This window comes from Polyodon spathula, chromosome 1, assembly GCF_017654505.1.
Source record: "Polyodon spathula isolate WHYD16114869_AA chromosome 1, ASM1765450v1, whole genome shotgun sequence".
NCBI lineage: Eukaryota > Metazoa > Chordata > Actinopteri > Acipenseriformes > Polyodontidae > Polyodon > Polyodon spathula.
The window spans coordinates 66,372,095-66,387,252 of NC_054534.1; the positions used below are offsets into that span (position 1 = coordinate 66,372,095).

At 37.7% G+C, this 15,158-nt stretch overlaps 1 protein-coding gene across 1 annotated transcript in view; it reads left to right on the forward strand.

Moving 5' to 3' along the window:
* Positions 1-14,952, forward strand: part of smad1 (SMAD family member 1) — a 23,132-nt gene extending 8,180 nt beyond the window's left edge. Inside the window, exons 2-7 of the mRNA XM_041260093.1 lie at positions 767-1,399; positions 6,465-6,725; positions 7,150-7,269; positions 12,686-12,907; positions 13,040-13,296; positions 13,640-14,952. Coding sequence (XP_041116027.1) covers positions 1,000-1,399; positions 6,465-6,725; positions 7,150-7,269; positions 12,686-12,907; positions 13,040-13,296; positions 13,640-13,783 — 1,404 coding nt within the window. The 5' untranslated portion in view covers positions 767-999 and the 3' untranslated portion in view covers positions 13,784-14,952. The remainder of the gene's footprint in view (positions 1-766; positions 1,400-6,464; positions 6,726-7,149; positions 7,270-12,685; positions 12,908-13,039; positions 13,297-13,639) is intronic.
* Positions 14,953-15,158: the final 206 nt, after the last annotated feature.

Here is a 15,158-nt window from a genome sequence, read left to right on the forward strand (position 1 = left end):
AACTCATTGAAGTCATTTCATTATGCATACATGGCTTTGATTAAATATGCAGTATTTTCCCAGGTGAAAAAAAGACTTGCGCTGCTTCTCTAAATGTAGGAACACATCTTTTTACCTCAACCTAAGTCTACAGTAGGTCATGTAGTTTTGCAGGTTGGAATAAGACTTACTGAATTTTGATAAACCAGCTCAAATTTATGTCTGGTTAACAAGTGTGTTGTGGTTGTATCTAGTACATGATGTGCTGTACTTAATGTTTCGTTACTTTCTTCTGTAGAACTGTGATGTAATGGACATTGTTCATAGTCAGTAAGCGAGATATTTTGCACATCCTAAGTAACTGCCAGCAAATATCCCAGTATCCCATAGCTGTGTGTGTGTGTGTGTGTGTGTGTGTATGTATGTATATATATATTGGTGTGTACTGTTGTGGCAAATGATCTTCTCTTGATGTCTTGTATTGACAGCTGAACTGTAGTGCCAGTGTTGGGATTCAGGATTCCCACTGTGTCCATGGTATGTGTATAATTTGACCCTTTGTGACTCAAGGAACAGATTCCCAGAAGCTGTAATAAAATGACATCACTTCCCAAAGAGACCAGGGTGTTCTGCAAATATTAACTCTGCTTCCTGTGCTAGGCTAGTTGGTGTACTGTTGTTTTGCCCAAATCCTTACATTTGGACAAAATGTATAAGACCCTACCCATTTTGACAACTTCCTTCCCCACAATGTTTTTAACTCTTGTGTGCTCTCTCTCTCTTTCAGGTGCTTGTGACAGAGCGCAGTAACCAGACTGAAAGAACAAAGCTGATTTATTCAGATGGCGGAATGCTCATGCAACCTTTCTAACTGAGACAAAAACCTGAACCACACTTAAGTTTTTTTTTGTTTTGTTTTTTTGTTTTTTGTTTTTACATATTTTTTATTTTTGTGGGAAGCTGACTTTTTTTACAAAAAGTTTCTGTTAAATCAGACGCTGCCCACGGGGGAAAAAAACGATGAACGTGACCAGCTTGTTCTCCTTCACCAGCCCGGCTGTGAAGCGGCTACTGGGCTGGAAGCAGGGCGACGAGGAGGAGAAATGGGCGGAGAAGGCGGTGGACGCCCTGGTGAAGAAGCTGAAGAAGAAGAAGGGTGCGATGGAGGAGCTGGAAAAGGCACTCAGCTGCCCCGGCCAGCCATCCAACTGCGTCACCATCCCCCGCTCCCTGGACGGCCGCCTGCAGGTGTCTCACCGCAAGGGGCTACCGCATGTCATCTACTGCCGCGTCTGGCGTTGGCCCGACCTGCAGAGCCACCACGAACTGAAACCGCTGGAGTGCTGTGAGTACCCCTTCGGCTCCAAGCAGAAGGAGGTCTGCATCAACCCCTACCACTACAAGCGGGTAGAGAGTCCTGGTAGGTAGTACTGTAACCCTTAGGGAGCAATTTGTAGTGAGCCTATTTGATTGAGCTGGTAATTTGCTTCATGGTAGATTTGTGATGTTTAGTGTGTGCTAATTGCTTTCTGGTAGGGGTGGGCGATTTATATTTAAATATCATATCGGGGATCTAAATTGGCAACAAAAAGGTCAAGGCCATAATGGCCTTCAGTTCAAGATATTTGTGGAGGGCACCAAGGCCACTAAACTTAAGTCAAGGCCAAAGTGTAGAATGTTGTGTAATTTTGCTTAGGATTCATATATTCCATGGCCAAGAAAATGACCTTTCAAGTGTTCTCTCCAAGTAGTGGGACTTCCTTGGGGTAACTCTGAACAGAAATAGTTCTGCATCTGTACCAAGGATAATATAAAATTATTATCCTTGATAATATATGTACTAACGTTACTGTACCGCACACTGCTTTACCACATATCATGGATTTTCATCTCGTCACTGATCATGTGAGGGTGTTAACATTAAATCTTGTGATAAGAATTTCAGACTAGGAAATCCTCATAGCTGAAGGGCATTAGATTGCAGAGATGGTAGAAATGGTATACCAGTAAATATCACAAACTTTAGTTCCAAAAAATTATTTTTTAAAAAATGACTACAAAAAAATGTCAACTGTCCAAAATAGCCCCAGATTACGGTACATTTAATATCACCAAGCAGATGTGATAAGGATCTTGTGATGTATCAAACAAGTTGCAATACAATAGAGAATACTGCTTAGTCAGCTGACTCCTCGTGCTTTAGTGCAGGAAATACAGGTACATTTACCTTCCAATACGTTATTTGGGAAAGGGTTACAGATTAGTATACTGTTCATGGCAGCAGTTGAAAATGTGAGTCAACTTGGTCGATCTGAACGCTGTACAATTGTTTATTTACATAAACAAAAAACTAAGTCAAATGTAATCTTGATGCCATAGAGCAGTGGGCACACTTTATTCACAGGAAGCTCCTGAGGGTGACAAATTTTATTAGCACCAGTGCAATGATTAGGTTGAGAGAATATTTCAGATTTTGGTCCATTTATTAATTTGCATTTTGTTTAATATCCTGTCGGTATGTTTAGTTAAAATTATCACAAGTAGTCTGTTTCTACTGCCATTGACAGTCTTAAACCCTTCCTTTTGAAAATATTGGAAGAGAAAGGGGGATTTTTTTTTTTCTAAATAACTTTTCGTTGAATTGTTACTGCAAACAGTTTGTCTGCTTGACACTATCGGCTCATTTGATACATTGTGAACTTTGATTCCATTACCATTTTGCTGTAACATTGTACTGTAACTGTTCATAGAATTTGTCTGAATTTAGGGGCTAACTCATGCAGTCAGAGTTCAAATTAACATTCAGAAACGCAGCAACATGGCTCCTTGCGTGGTTTATTAAAGCATTTAGTGAACCTTAAAGTTTAATGGTTGTAAACTTGTGTATTCGTTTAAACTGTATACAAGTAGAATATGTACTCTGGATAAGTGATCCTATATTTTGGGATCGAGATTACTGCTATCTGGATCGCTTTGATACAGTTTGTCAGAAAATGTCACTGCTGGAATACATTTATCCAATATATATAGTCGCTTTGATCACAAAATATAGGAATTACAAAATCCGGATCACTTATCTGGATTACAAATTGAGAAAACAGCCCCGGTGCTCAACTGTCTGACTTGCCGAAAGCAAAAACATCTCCACTCAATAATTACATTAAAATTAAAGAAAATGAGCAGTATTTCAGTTTTATTGAAATAGATGTACCTTTTCTCCATCTAAACGTTGTTACATTTTTTTAATAAGCAGTATTTTTTTTTTTTTATAAGCAGTACAGTAGGGTCGGCTGACGAGAGAAAACCAGCTGTAGTGTATGAGAGCGAGGGGGAGAGAGCAGGAAATTCCAGACTGGGAGAATGAAAGCTTTGTCTTAGGCTTGCTCTTTCCACCCAGCTGCAGCAAACATGTGGTAACATTGAGGAAGAGTGCAGTGGGAAGCTTGTCATCTGGCATGCCTGCCCATACAATAGTAGGAAATAGCAGTGGCCAGCTTGCATTTGTCTTGTGTAATCTCCTCCTTCTCAGCAAGTCCCAGGGTTGAAAAATACCACTTGTCCTTTTGGATTGGAAACAGCTGCAGTGTATAGTCCAGCATTTATACTCTATTCTGTCATCTAGCCTGGGCTCTGAGGAGCAAATTTTATTGTCTAAGTGTTAGTTGTGGTTGTGCAGCATTAAAAGTTATTTCCATAGTAAATGTAGTGGAGTCGTTCCCTTTGTTTGAGTAGTCCAAAATCACTGTCTGTAAAACCAGTCGACATGTTGTAAACAGGAGAATAACACCATCTGCTGAATGGTTCCATTAGTAACAAATGGCAGCTTGATCTGGTGTTGGCCTGCATTCTACCCTCCCCTCTTTCATTTCAGTCAAGCATTCTTTTTCTTCATTTTATTAATCAAATTAAATACCTGTATAGTAAGTATAAAAAATGTATTTGGTCAATTGCTGCTTTTTATAAATGCATATTCTCTATGAACTCTAACAAGGGTGCTGAGCTAAGAGAAACTCATCTACTAGTTAAAGATTCTCGTATAGTCTGCATAAACTCCTTGGTCAAAATGTTCTTGTGACATTACTAAAAACAGGTTTTGACATACCCCTGTGCAAAACAGTACCTGTGTTGAAAGATTCTCTCAGGCTCAACTAGTGGTGTCAGGAAATAAAAGAAAATAATCCTCCTGTGCCACACTTCGTACTGTCACCCTAAGTACGACGTCTCACAGTGGATTACTCTGATGCTTGCGTAAAAGTTGCTATATTATAGTTTTTTTTTTTTTTTTTTTTTAAAGCAAGCTCTGGAACAAAGGGCCTTACTGACTTTTTGATATTTGCACTGCCACAGTCCATGTTTCCAGGTAGGGTTCTTTTATATGTGTACACATTTATCCCAAGGAATGATTCATCCACAGGTTTCCCATGCAAGCAGTTTTTAACATTTTACTGAACTTGACTGTAAAGCTTTCAAGTAGAGTACTGCTTTAATGGCACCTGCATCAATACTTAGGAGTTGATATTGGACGCAGGTAATATACCTTTCTGTACAGAGTTTCCATTTGGCTTGCAAATCAGAACAGAGTTTCTGCTGATTCTAGATTTGTAACTTGAGCTTAACAAATTGAACAGCTCTAACACTTTCTGGCCCCTTTTGTACCTTTTGAGTAAGATGAGGGTTAAGTTGACAGGTTATTAACAGCTTGGTGGGTGTTGGGTATTCATCCTGCTTGCTCTGCAGAAGGCAAGCATTGACTTGCTCCATCTGAAACCTAACTCCACTGGTTCCTGATCTCTGGGAGCTTCAGAGATGCTGCAGTGTGGCCTGAGGTGAGGCATGTGCACAGTCATATTCCATAGCTAGATTACCATTCACACAAAGCTAGACAAGTTGTAGATGGCAGTGAAATGGTTGGCCAATAGAAACAAGAGCTACTCAAGGGCTGTTAATGTAGAAGTTCTGTTTTATACTACAGTGTTTAAAAAAAATAAAGGGACACCGAGGATGTTTTTACAGAGCAGAATGTTAAACTGTTAGTTCAGTTAAGCTGTGTCTCAGTACTTAAGTGCAGAAATTCCAAAAATGTAGGAGCATATGCAGCTATATACAGTGCAACCCTGTTATAATGCAGTTGTTGGGCCCATAATTAGGAGACAGGGTTATTTGTGTTTCACTAATCTTGGCATTTTTGTTCCCGAAATGACACGCACAATTTGCAGGTACTCGAATCCGCGGTTTATTGGGATGATTATTCCCAGCCCGTTTGCCTGGGCCACACCAAAAACAACATAGTCTTATACTCTCACAGCAACACATTTTCACAGCAGTTTGTCTCGCTCTTTAACGCAGCACCTTTTTTTTTTCTAGAGCAGCCCTCTTTGGAGTCAATTTTATCAAGAAAACCTTTTTGTTTTTCTTTGTCTTTTTAGCCATCCACGCAATATCTGATATGTTTTGAAACTGCTTGAGTTTCACCTTTTCTTACTCTATCCACCATATCAAGTTTCATTAACAGATTTTAGTTTTTTGCTGTCTGCCATGCTTTGTACTGTATATTGTACAGAATCTTCTGTCTGGTTTTATTAATTTTACATCAAGATTAAAGTGAACTGCCCTCAGCAATAACTACAGTCACATGTTTTCACCTGATGTATGAGGAGGATGAAGGCTGGCAGTTTCTTTTTTTTTCTTTTTTTTAATAAAAAAAAAAAAAAAACACTTTGTTTGAAAGGGTTTGTGACAGGATAGCCCCAGGGCCCAAGATGTTACTGGAAGGAATTGGAGACTGAGACAGAAGCTGCAGTTTTTAAAGTGCAAATCACGCATTGTATTAAATAAAAAGGCACAAGGGCCAAAACAAAAGACTTGCATCAAACAAAATAATATAGGCTGGGCATTCGCCTTCAATATAAAGTTCACTAACATACCCACAGGTCAAAAACACTCTCCTAGCTCCCTCCAACAAACAAACAAATGATTTCTGGTTCCTTTTATACATGTGGCCACTCCCCAGTTATCACTAAATTACCTAATTGGGGAATGGCCACATCGTAATTGCTGACAGGGACAGATTTAACCCCATCCCTGCCAACCTTGCATTCAAGCAGGGTTGCCCTGCCACAGGGTTATTTTAAATATTTAAGCTAAGTAACTATGTACAGAAATTCAACTCCATAACACAGAATACGTTAAGGAAAATGTAAGTAGTTTTTAAAGTTGTATTACCTAGACTTTTCTACTGGGCTACAGTGTTGAAAAGATATCTGTAATATGGAATGTTCTTACTTGGTAAGTAAATCTTTTTTGTGGACTCAAGGAACTGTCCACTGGCTTAGAGTCAAGCAGAATGAGTCATGTGAGATTCTAACTGGGGTCCTCGGCTAACCACTAATTCGCTTTTGCCACCAAGAAGTAGGACTTTGGCTGCTTAGAACTGTTTTATTTTTTGTCCTATTTTCTAATCCTTATTTATCTTCTCCCCCTCCCAGTGCTTCCTCCGGTCCTGGTTCCCAGACACAGCGAATTCAACCCTCAACACAGCCTCCTGGCACAGTTTCGCAACCTGGCCCAGAATGAGCCCCACATGCCTCACAACGCAACCTACCCTGACTCCTTCCCCCAGGCCAACAGCAACCCTTTTCCCCATTCACCCAACAGCAGCTACCCCAACTCTCCAGGCAGCGGGAGTGGCAGCACCTTCCCACACTCTCCTGCCAGCTCGGACCCTGGGAGCCCCTTCCAGATACCTGGTGAGTGCCTGGACAGGTGCATCATATTCCTCATAATTTCATACCTCATGGTGGTGTATTCCTGAAGAAATGCTCAAAAGGTATTAAAAAATAATTTAAAGCCAAATTCCACCACAGCTTGTTTGTTTGTTTGATGTGAAATAATAAATAGTAATACAAGATAATCCCTTTAGGGGCTTTTCAGATTGTGAGTGTGATTTTTTTTTTTGACTGTGCCAGATCAGATTGAAATTACTTTGGATCACTTGAACTGAGCAAAACCTGGAGGCATTGTTACTCAAACCAAGTATATATCTGAAGAACCGTAGAACCACATACTGTATCCAACTGTGATGAAACTTGGTAATGACATTCCCAAGTAAATGTTGAGCATCTGAATCTGGCTATTTCAGTGTGTCAATGCAATCTGTTACTTTGTTTTTAGCTGAAACTCCTCCTCCTGCATATATGCCCCCAGAGGATCAGATGACTCAAGATAGCTCCCAACCTATGGACACCAACTTGATGGCACCTCCTCTTCCCCTAGAAATCAGCAACAGACCAGGTAAGTAAACCAAGGCATGGAAGCTTTTTGATTTCTATATGTGTAGTAGAACTAAATAAAAACGTGTTGGTTAAATGTGCATACTGTGAAGAGAGTTTGGAAAAATGTACAAACCATATTCTGTCACATAAAATGTATGGTTTATCTAGTTTATTTTCACAGAACTAAAAAAAAAGATGGAACCTATGTAGACCTAAAATATTGTGTATGCTTTGAGACCAAAAATGAGTCCAATATAAAGGTATTGAAAAAATAAACCTGGAAATCTATGTTGAAAAGTGGGTTAACATGACAAATCTGTATCCAATTATTTTTTTATTTTTTTTAAATAACTGCAAAATAACTAACAGCTTCACCCTTTACTTTCAGTACCCTGACAAACATCTGTTTTGAAATGGAAAGGAAACCTATCTAGCTGCTTTAATGCTTAAAATATTTAGTTTCAGGTTGAATCGATTCCCAGATGAACAATTGTGCAATTGTTCTTGTTGGAAAGTCTAGGAATGGTTTTGCTTTAAATTTGACATGGCATTTGGCCAGTGTGGCTTGTTTATGGTTTCAAGATGCACAGTGAGTGGTGGTCTGTAGCAATATTAGAGAAAAACCTGAAGGCTCAAAGCTGTAGGTGAACCAAAAGTTGGTTCCTTTTAATCTCCAAATAAATTACAGAAAATGCAAAAGGATAGGTAACATTGAGATTTGTTTCTGTGGCTTAGTGGACTGACTAGAATTGTTTATTCAGTCAATAAACAGTGTGTGTGTGTGTTTCCCTTAACAGGTCATTAAACTGAGGCCGTAGATAAATGTGGTAGGTAATAAGCAGTTGTGCTCAAATTTAGAAGCAGGCAGTATGACAAATGTAAATGTTTGTTTACAAGCTGCAATGAAGACATTTACTGTAGACCAGGTCGAATTTGAATACATGGGGGGGGGGGGGGGGGGGGGGGGGGGGGGGGGGTGGGGGGGGGGGGTAATATTCTTGTGTATTTGAATATCCAACATAAAGAATAAAAGGCAGATACGCATCTGTACTACAGCAGACAGCATGCAAAGTGTAAGCCGCTAAAGTTCAAGTTCACTCTTCGGAAGAGCCGGCTGGGTTCACAAAGTGTAAGCAATGTCCAAGCCCAGATTTCCTTGTTCAAGTTAGTAGGTTTATTTAATAACCTGTAAATAATTCAAAATAATGAACATACCTGGTTGTACTTCTAATGGTCAGTGCAAATGTTGACGTTGCTCCATCCATTTACAGAAAGTCAGCAATAGATTTTTTACATTGTACTGCAGTCCACAGAGTTAAACTACTTCCATGCTGTTTTCTCAGTCACTGCGGTGTTCTGCTTAGCATTTTAATGTCTTTACATTCAACATAAAGCTAAATTTTAGAGTTCTAATTTCAATGTTACTAAAGTTAGGCTTCATTTTTAGCACTTGCTGTATCCATTTGTTTACAAATTAAAGTTAGCCGGTGCAGTGCTCCTGGAAGCTGTTTCACGGCTGCCTAGCAACAGCGGCTGTGTGCAGTCATTACAGGGTAACTCAAGTGGGGGGGGTCTGTTTTAACATTAGCTGAAAACAAGGCAACACAATTGTCAACAATTTCAAACCGAATAAGTTTACTGTAGAATTCTGCAGTTACAAGCATTTCATGATTAATTCGGGTCCTTGCGTTTTAATGTGGCAATCTCATGTATAGGAACACACAGGGTTCAACACTAACTTTAAACACTTGTCAAGTGGCAGCATTTTAAAAAAAAAAAGGCGTGTTTGCGTCTAAAAGCTAACATACAAGTCTTTTCATGTACTCAAGTATGTAATATGCCATTTGAATAGTTTTGTTTTTGTGTATTCGACTACACTGACCCATCTCTGGACTGTATGAACCATGGCAGTATTAAATAGGCTGAAAATATAGTATAGTAACATTTGTCATGTCACCTCACATCCAGGTGTTTTATGACAACTTTAAATTTTTAGTTTTTATTCCAAACCCATGCCAGTACAAACCTACATTTTCATCCCTACAAAACATTTGTTTTGTAAGAAAGAAAAAAAAAAATAGAACTTTGTATATTAATGGTTACCTTATGTACCCTAGGGCAGGGATTCCCAATCGTGGCCTTGGGAACCCCTATCTCTTCTGGTTTTCATTCCAACTGAGCTCGCAGTTACTTAATCAAAACCTTAATTGAACTAAATTTGCTTAATTAAACCTTTTTAATTATTCTCTTCCTAAAAAGTTGCCAATTTTTCAATTTACTTCTAAAATTATATAGTTTCCTTGAAAGCTCCAACTGTTTAAAAGCTAAAAACAATTAAGGTCTAGTTAGTTAAACTAATGAATAGTTCAATTAAGTAACTGAAAATTCAGTTGGAATGAAGACCAGCAGACACAGTGGTCTCCCAGGACCAGGACTGGGAAACCCTGCCCTAGAGTAAACTGAGCATTTGCTGGAAGTTCTCATCAGATTTGATCTAACAAGCTGCATCCTGTGGAGTTGAGTAATTACCATTGTTGGTCTTTACTGGGAATGGAGAAACAAAATGCACCTGCTCACTATCACAGCATTTATAAAGGAAGTTTGAAATAAACATGCTTGCTTCTTCAAGAGAGTCCAGCTGGCATAGCTTCTATCAGAAATTAAGTGGCATCGATGTAGCCTTGACATTTACTTGTACTTCATAAAATGGAAATAAATCGTATCTCATACATTTTAACTGAGTACACTTCTTTTTTTATTATACTGAATCTGCTGATTTTTGTTGTACTAATGGGTGCAAACGCACCCCAGCATGTTAAAGACTAACATGTCTTTTGACCTAGGCCACCAGAAAATTGGAAGCCTGTAGCTCAAAAGAAGCTTAATTCCCGTTTGAAATGTGTTCTCGCTGTCGTCATCACATTGAAAATAGCACCAGATCAGCCATTCATTTAAAGAGGTCTGTCTTTCAAATTCAACATTCTTATCCGTTGTGCACTTAGCATAATTCACACAAACATTTGTACTGTCTTTGCATGTAGGGGTGTCACGATATGAACATTTTCTCATACGATTATTGTGTGTGTTATTGCAAAGAACTACAAAAAAAACCCTTACAAATGTATAAGGTTTACTGTTTATTAAGTTATAATAGGTATGAAATCAGTATAGCCTAAACTTTAACTATAAAAATATGGTGCTCACTTATAGTACAATAGATATTTATACACTACTCAATATTTGAAATGCAGCATTTCCAAAGTAAAATAAAATAAGCCTTACAGAAAAAAAAAAAATTGTCCAGCCTTTTTTAGTGTTTTTCTTGTATTTTTTTTTTTTTTTTGCTCATTTAAATTGTTGGCACCAAAAACAGAACATAGTCCAGTATGGGGGGGAGGGGTGGGGGGGACGACGACGACAACTGACTAAACATTAAAAAGGAAATATTTTCATTGGCGTGAGGTGGACAAACTTAAATGGCATTCATTTCAGGTTTTTGTGTAAAAACACTAACTAACATGTTTGTGTTCTGGTGAAAGACGTGATCGGAAGTGTGTTACAGTATTTCCACATGCGTTCAATATTTCCAAATGTTTTCATATGTCTGATTACATTTTATTCATAAATAAAACAGCTACTTGTTAATCTATGTATACATGTATTATACCATGTATTATTATATCGCCAGCATAGCTGTCAACAAATGTCACATCACATATTCTCTAAATTGCAATTTTCAAATGTATTTTTGTTTTATTAATAAAAAATAACTCATTGATGTTTTAAAATACTAATACTAAAAAAAAAACTACTGAACTGTTTGTATACTATACACCTTGTATAGTAACACACCAATATTAATTATAACCAGCAAATTCTGCTCAGGAGGACATCGTTTTCCTGGCTTGTCAGATGACAATCAAGTACTATGCAGAGCAGCTAAACACAACTTGGCAGCAAAATAAAAAGCAGGAGACTGTTCGTTCAACAGTACAGAGCCAATTAAAAAGTTAATATGGCCAAGTTTATCAGTGCTTGTGTTTTTGAGTTATTTATTTTTAAACAGGAAGTCCAATATGCAAACTGTTCATAACATTAGTAATTTGTGACTGTATATGATCAAATACGTCTTAAACCAAGAAGTTTGAAAACAGTAATATTTTGTTGAAACAAAGACAGATTCAAGTATATACAGTGAGTAACATATTAATTTAGATATCCGATAGTCAGTTATGTTCAAGTACACTGTACAGAAAGATCACGTTGAAAAGAATTACAGTAGCTAAAACATAACATAATTAAACACATTTCAACTATTAATAATACTTCAACTAAACTGTTTATACTTTGTTCCTTCTTTATAAAGCGTTCATGGTGATCTCTTAAATGCATGAACATATTTGTTGTGTTGCTGCTCTTGCAGAGAACACTAACTGCATGCTTTACAGATTGGACCCCCCTCTTCAACAATTCGATCGTCATCATTTTCTTTAAACCAAAATAATCCCATATTGATTTTCTTTCATTTTTTTGGAGGGTACAGCTAGTTTGTCTCTTCACTGTCTGCCATCTTGTAGTGCAGTGTGCGCTGCAAACGCACACGTGATTCAAACACAACTGATCTTACACAGTGCTGGGCCACGTAACACGACCAATCACAGCATTAGAAAAGTAGATAAGTTTCTACACTGGAAAAGAGTATGCAGGATGAAGTATACAGTGATACTGTCAGATCACTTTAAAGATTCCATCACTGCAATTTGAAATTGACTTGTATTAATTTAGGATTACAAATTATGACTTGATGTTGACAATAATTACCGCAATATTGAAAAATACTGACGATCCAATAATTGTCAGAATATTTATCACGATTTATCTTTTTATCGTTGCATTACAGACACCCCTATTGCATGTGTGAATTTGTTTAATTTTCATAATTATCTTGCACCATAATATCTTTTGTTTTTGCTGAACATCTCTGGACGGTATGTCTAGTCATTCATGGCATACTACTGATAGAACACGTGATTACAGGCAGCATCCTCATAAGTAGGAAAAGAAAGAACTGATAGTTTAAGAAAAAAGAAAACAAACTATTCAGCTAATGCCAAAGGAATTCAAATGAAGAGATTTGTAGTTCTCTTTACAGGAAGGCCTGGGTTCTGTTTTAAAAAGGCACAACAAAGCCCAGATATTAATGAAATAAGTGAATGGGGAGCTACATAACCAATACATTATAAACATTAAAAATCAACTTAACACAGTTCCTGTGCCATCAAGAACCTGTGGTCAAAGTACACCCACTGTTGAAAAATGATTAATGGATTTGAGTGGTGCTTTCAGACTTTGCAGACCATCATAGCTGCTTGTTAGACTCTTGTTCATTTTAAGAAATGTAACTTTTTTGTTAAATTTTTTTTTTTCCTCTGCAGATGTTCAGCCAGTGGCCTATGAGGAGCCAAAACACTGGTGCTCAATTGTTTATTATGAGCTGAATAACCGTGTGGGAGAGGCGTTCCATGCCTCCTCCACAAGTGTGTTGGTGGATGGCTTCACTGATCCTTCAAACAACAGGAACCGGTTTTGTCTTGGACTCCTGTCCAATGTTAACCGCAACTCCACCATTGAGAACACTAGGCGGCATATTGGCAAAGGTGAGCAAGTCTGCATTATATCATAAAACTGACGTGTGTAATTCAGAAGTAGGTGGTGTCAAATAAACTAAACCTAATAAATCACAAAATAAATATTGATTTGCGATGCATTTTCTGTATTTTGTTTCTCAGGAGTCCATCTTTACTATGTTGGGGGTGAAGTGTATGCAGAGTGCCTTAGTGACAGCAGCATTTTTGTGCAGAGTCGAAACTGCAACTATCACCACGGCTTCCACCCTACGACGGTTTGCAAGATCCCCAGTGGCTGCAGCTTGAAGATCTTCAACAACCAGGAGTTTGCTGAGCTTTTGGCCCAGTCTGTGAACCACGGCTTTGAAGCCGTCTATGAGCTTACTAAGATGTGCACCATCCGCATGAGTTTTGTAAAGGTAAGTGAAGATGGTGGTGGGTGTAAATAGTAAAATGTAATTTGGGTTATGATCACATATGCTGGTCAGCAGTGAGATGGATATAATTTATATGAATGCCTGAGCTCCTGGAGATAGATTAATTGTCCAAGTCTGCTGGTTAATCTCAAAATCACCATAAAAAGTGTAAATTAAATAGTACCAAGTTAAATGTTTTAATCTCTTAAAAATGTTTGCCTATTTGAATTCAGCATACCCTGCCAGGGATGCTTTTTGGTTTTTTTGGGTACACCAAGTTTGAAATTGAAATGTGAGATTTCAATACTGTTTATTGTTTGTTTGTAAAAATTCATTTTTATTCTAGGGTTGGGGTGCAGAATATCATCGCCAGGATGTCACTAGCACCCCCTGCTGGATTGAGATCCATCTGCATGGGCCTCTGCAATGGCTGGATAAAGTTCTTACTCAGATGGGATCCCCTCACAACCCCATTTCTTCAGTGTCCTAGACTGTTTCCTTGCCCATCGCTGTTGGAAACGAGTGTGGAATTTCAAAGGGGGTTGCATTTTACTTGAAGGATGTTTGAAATGGGCACATTGCAGAATGGCACAGGGGTGTGGGAGTCTGGAAGATACTTGATTTTTCTGACCAACTGTAATAATCAAGACCATCATGCGTTTGAGTATCAAAGCTGGTCTCATTAATTTGTTTTAGTTTACATCAGTATTCCATTGTATACCCAAGCAGTTATTTTGTCTTGGTGGGTCTGTTACATGAACATTAAGGATTAAAAAAGGTGGAAGGTGACCAATTGAGAAAAAAAAAAAAAAAAACGGTAAATAGTTTTTGTAGCAGAAGTTGTCATTAGCTTGTTTCTGTATTGTAATCATGACAAAAAAAATTGCTATGGTTGCAGGTGTGTGTTATAGGAACTGAAATATGCATTGCACAGATTTAAAACCTACCAAGAGCCTTTTTTTAAAACTTTATTAATACATTTCAAAATGCTTCCCATAGCAGTACTTCAAAAAGGGGGATGAAATACAAAATAAGATTTATCATAGTCTTCGTAATAACCTTTTCTTGTGTACTGACTTGTATTCTGCATTAGAGTAAACAAAAGGCTGCCTTTGGAAGTTTAGTATGGTTAGAATAGTCTGCAGGTTTTGCAGGTAGTTTGATATGGTAGAAAACTGAAGTAAGCAGATTAGCACAGTTATACATGACCCCTGGTGTGCATTTTACAGGTAACACGTTTGTTGCTGTGCTATTGACCTAAATCTTTTATTTTTAATTATTTTGCAATTGCTACTTGACTTGAATTGCAGTAGCTCAGCTGGAGTACTGTTTGTCTTGTTTTTTTTTTTTTTTTATATATATATGGACATGGCTGTTGTACTAAATTAATAACAGCCATGCAAGACCTAGCAGCTAGTAAAATGTTTTACAGGAGTTTTTTTTTTTTTTTTTTTTTTTTTTTTTTTTTTTTAAAACTGTCGTTTTGTATTAACTTTTTTGTATGATCTTTTCTGCTCCTCTTGTTACGCACTTTTACTAAATGCTCCCCTTCCTATTTTTTTTTTGTTTTGTTTTGTTGTGCTGTTGTATTCCCGGAAGGCAATTTTATTCCATGAATATCAAGTCTCTACTGGAAGATTCAATAAAACGGTTTCATTATCACTTGCTTCCTTACCTTCTTTCCTATATATAAAACTTGAATTTCAGAGAGCCTGTTTTATAAGGAAAAATAATCATTTGACCTTCAATGGCTGTCCTATTAAGTACACTTTTGAGTTGCCTCTGGCCATATTTGTGATATAGACAAAATGCTTTTGGTACACAGCTGTGTTCTAGGATTCTGTTTTCTTTTTATCAGTGTTAAA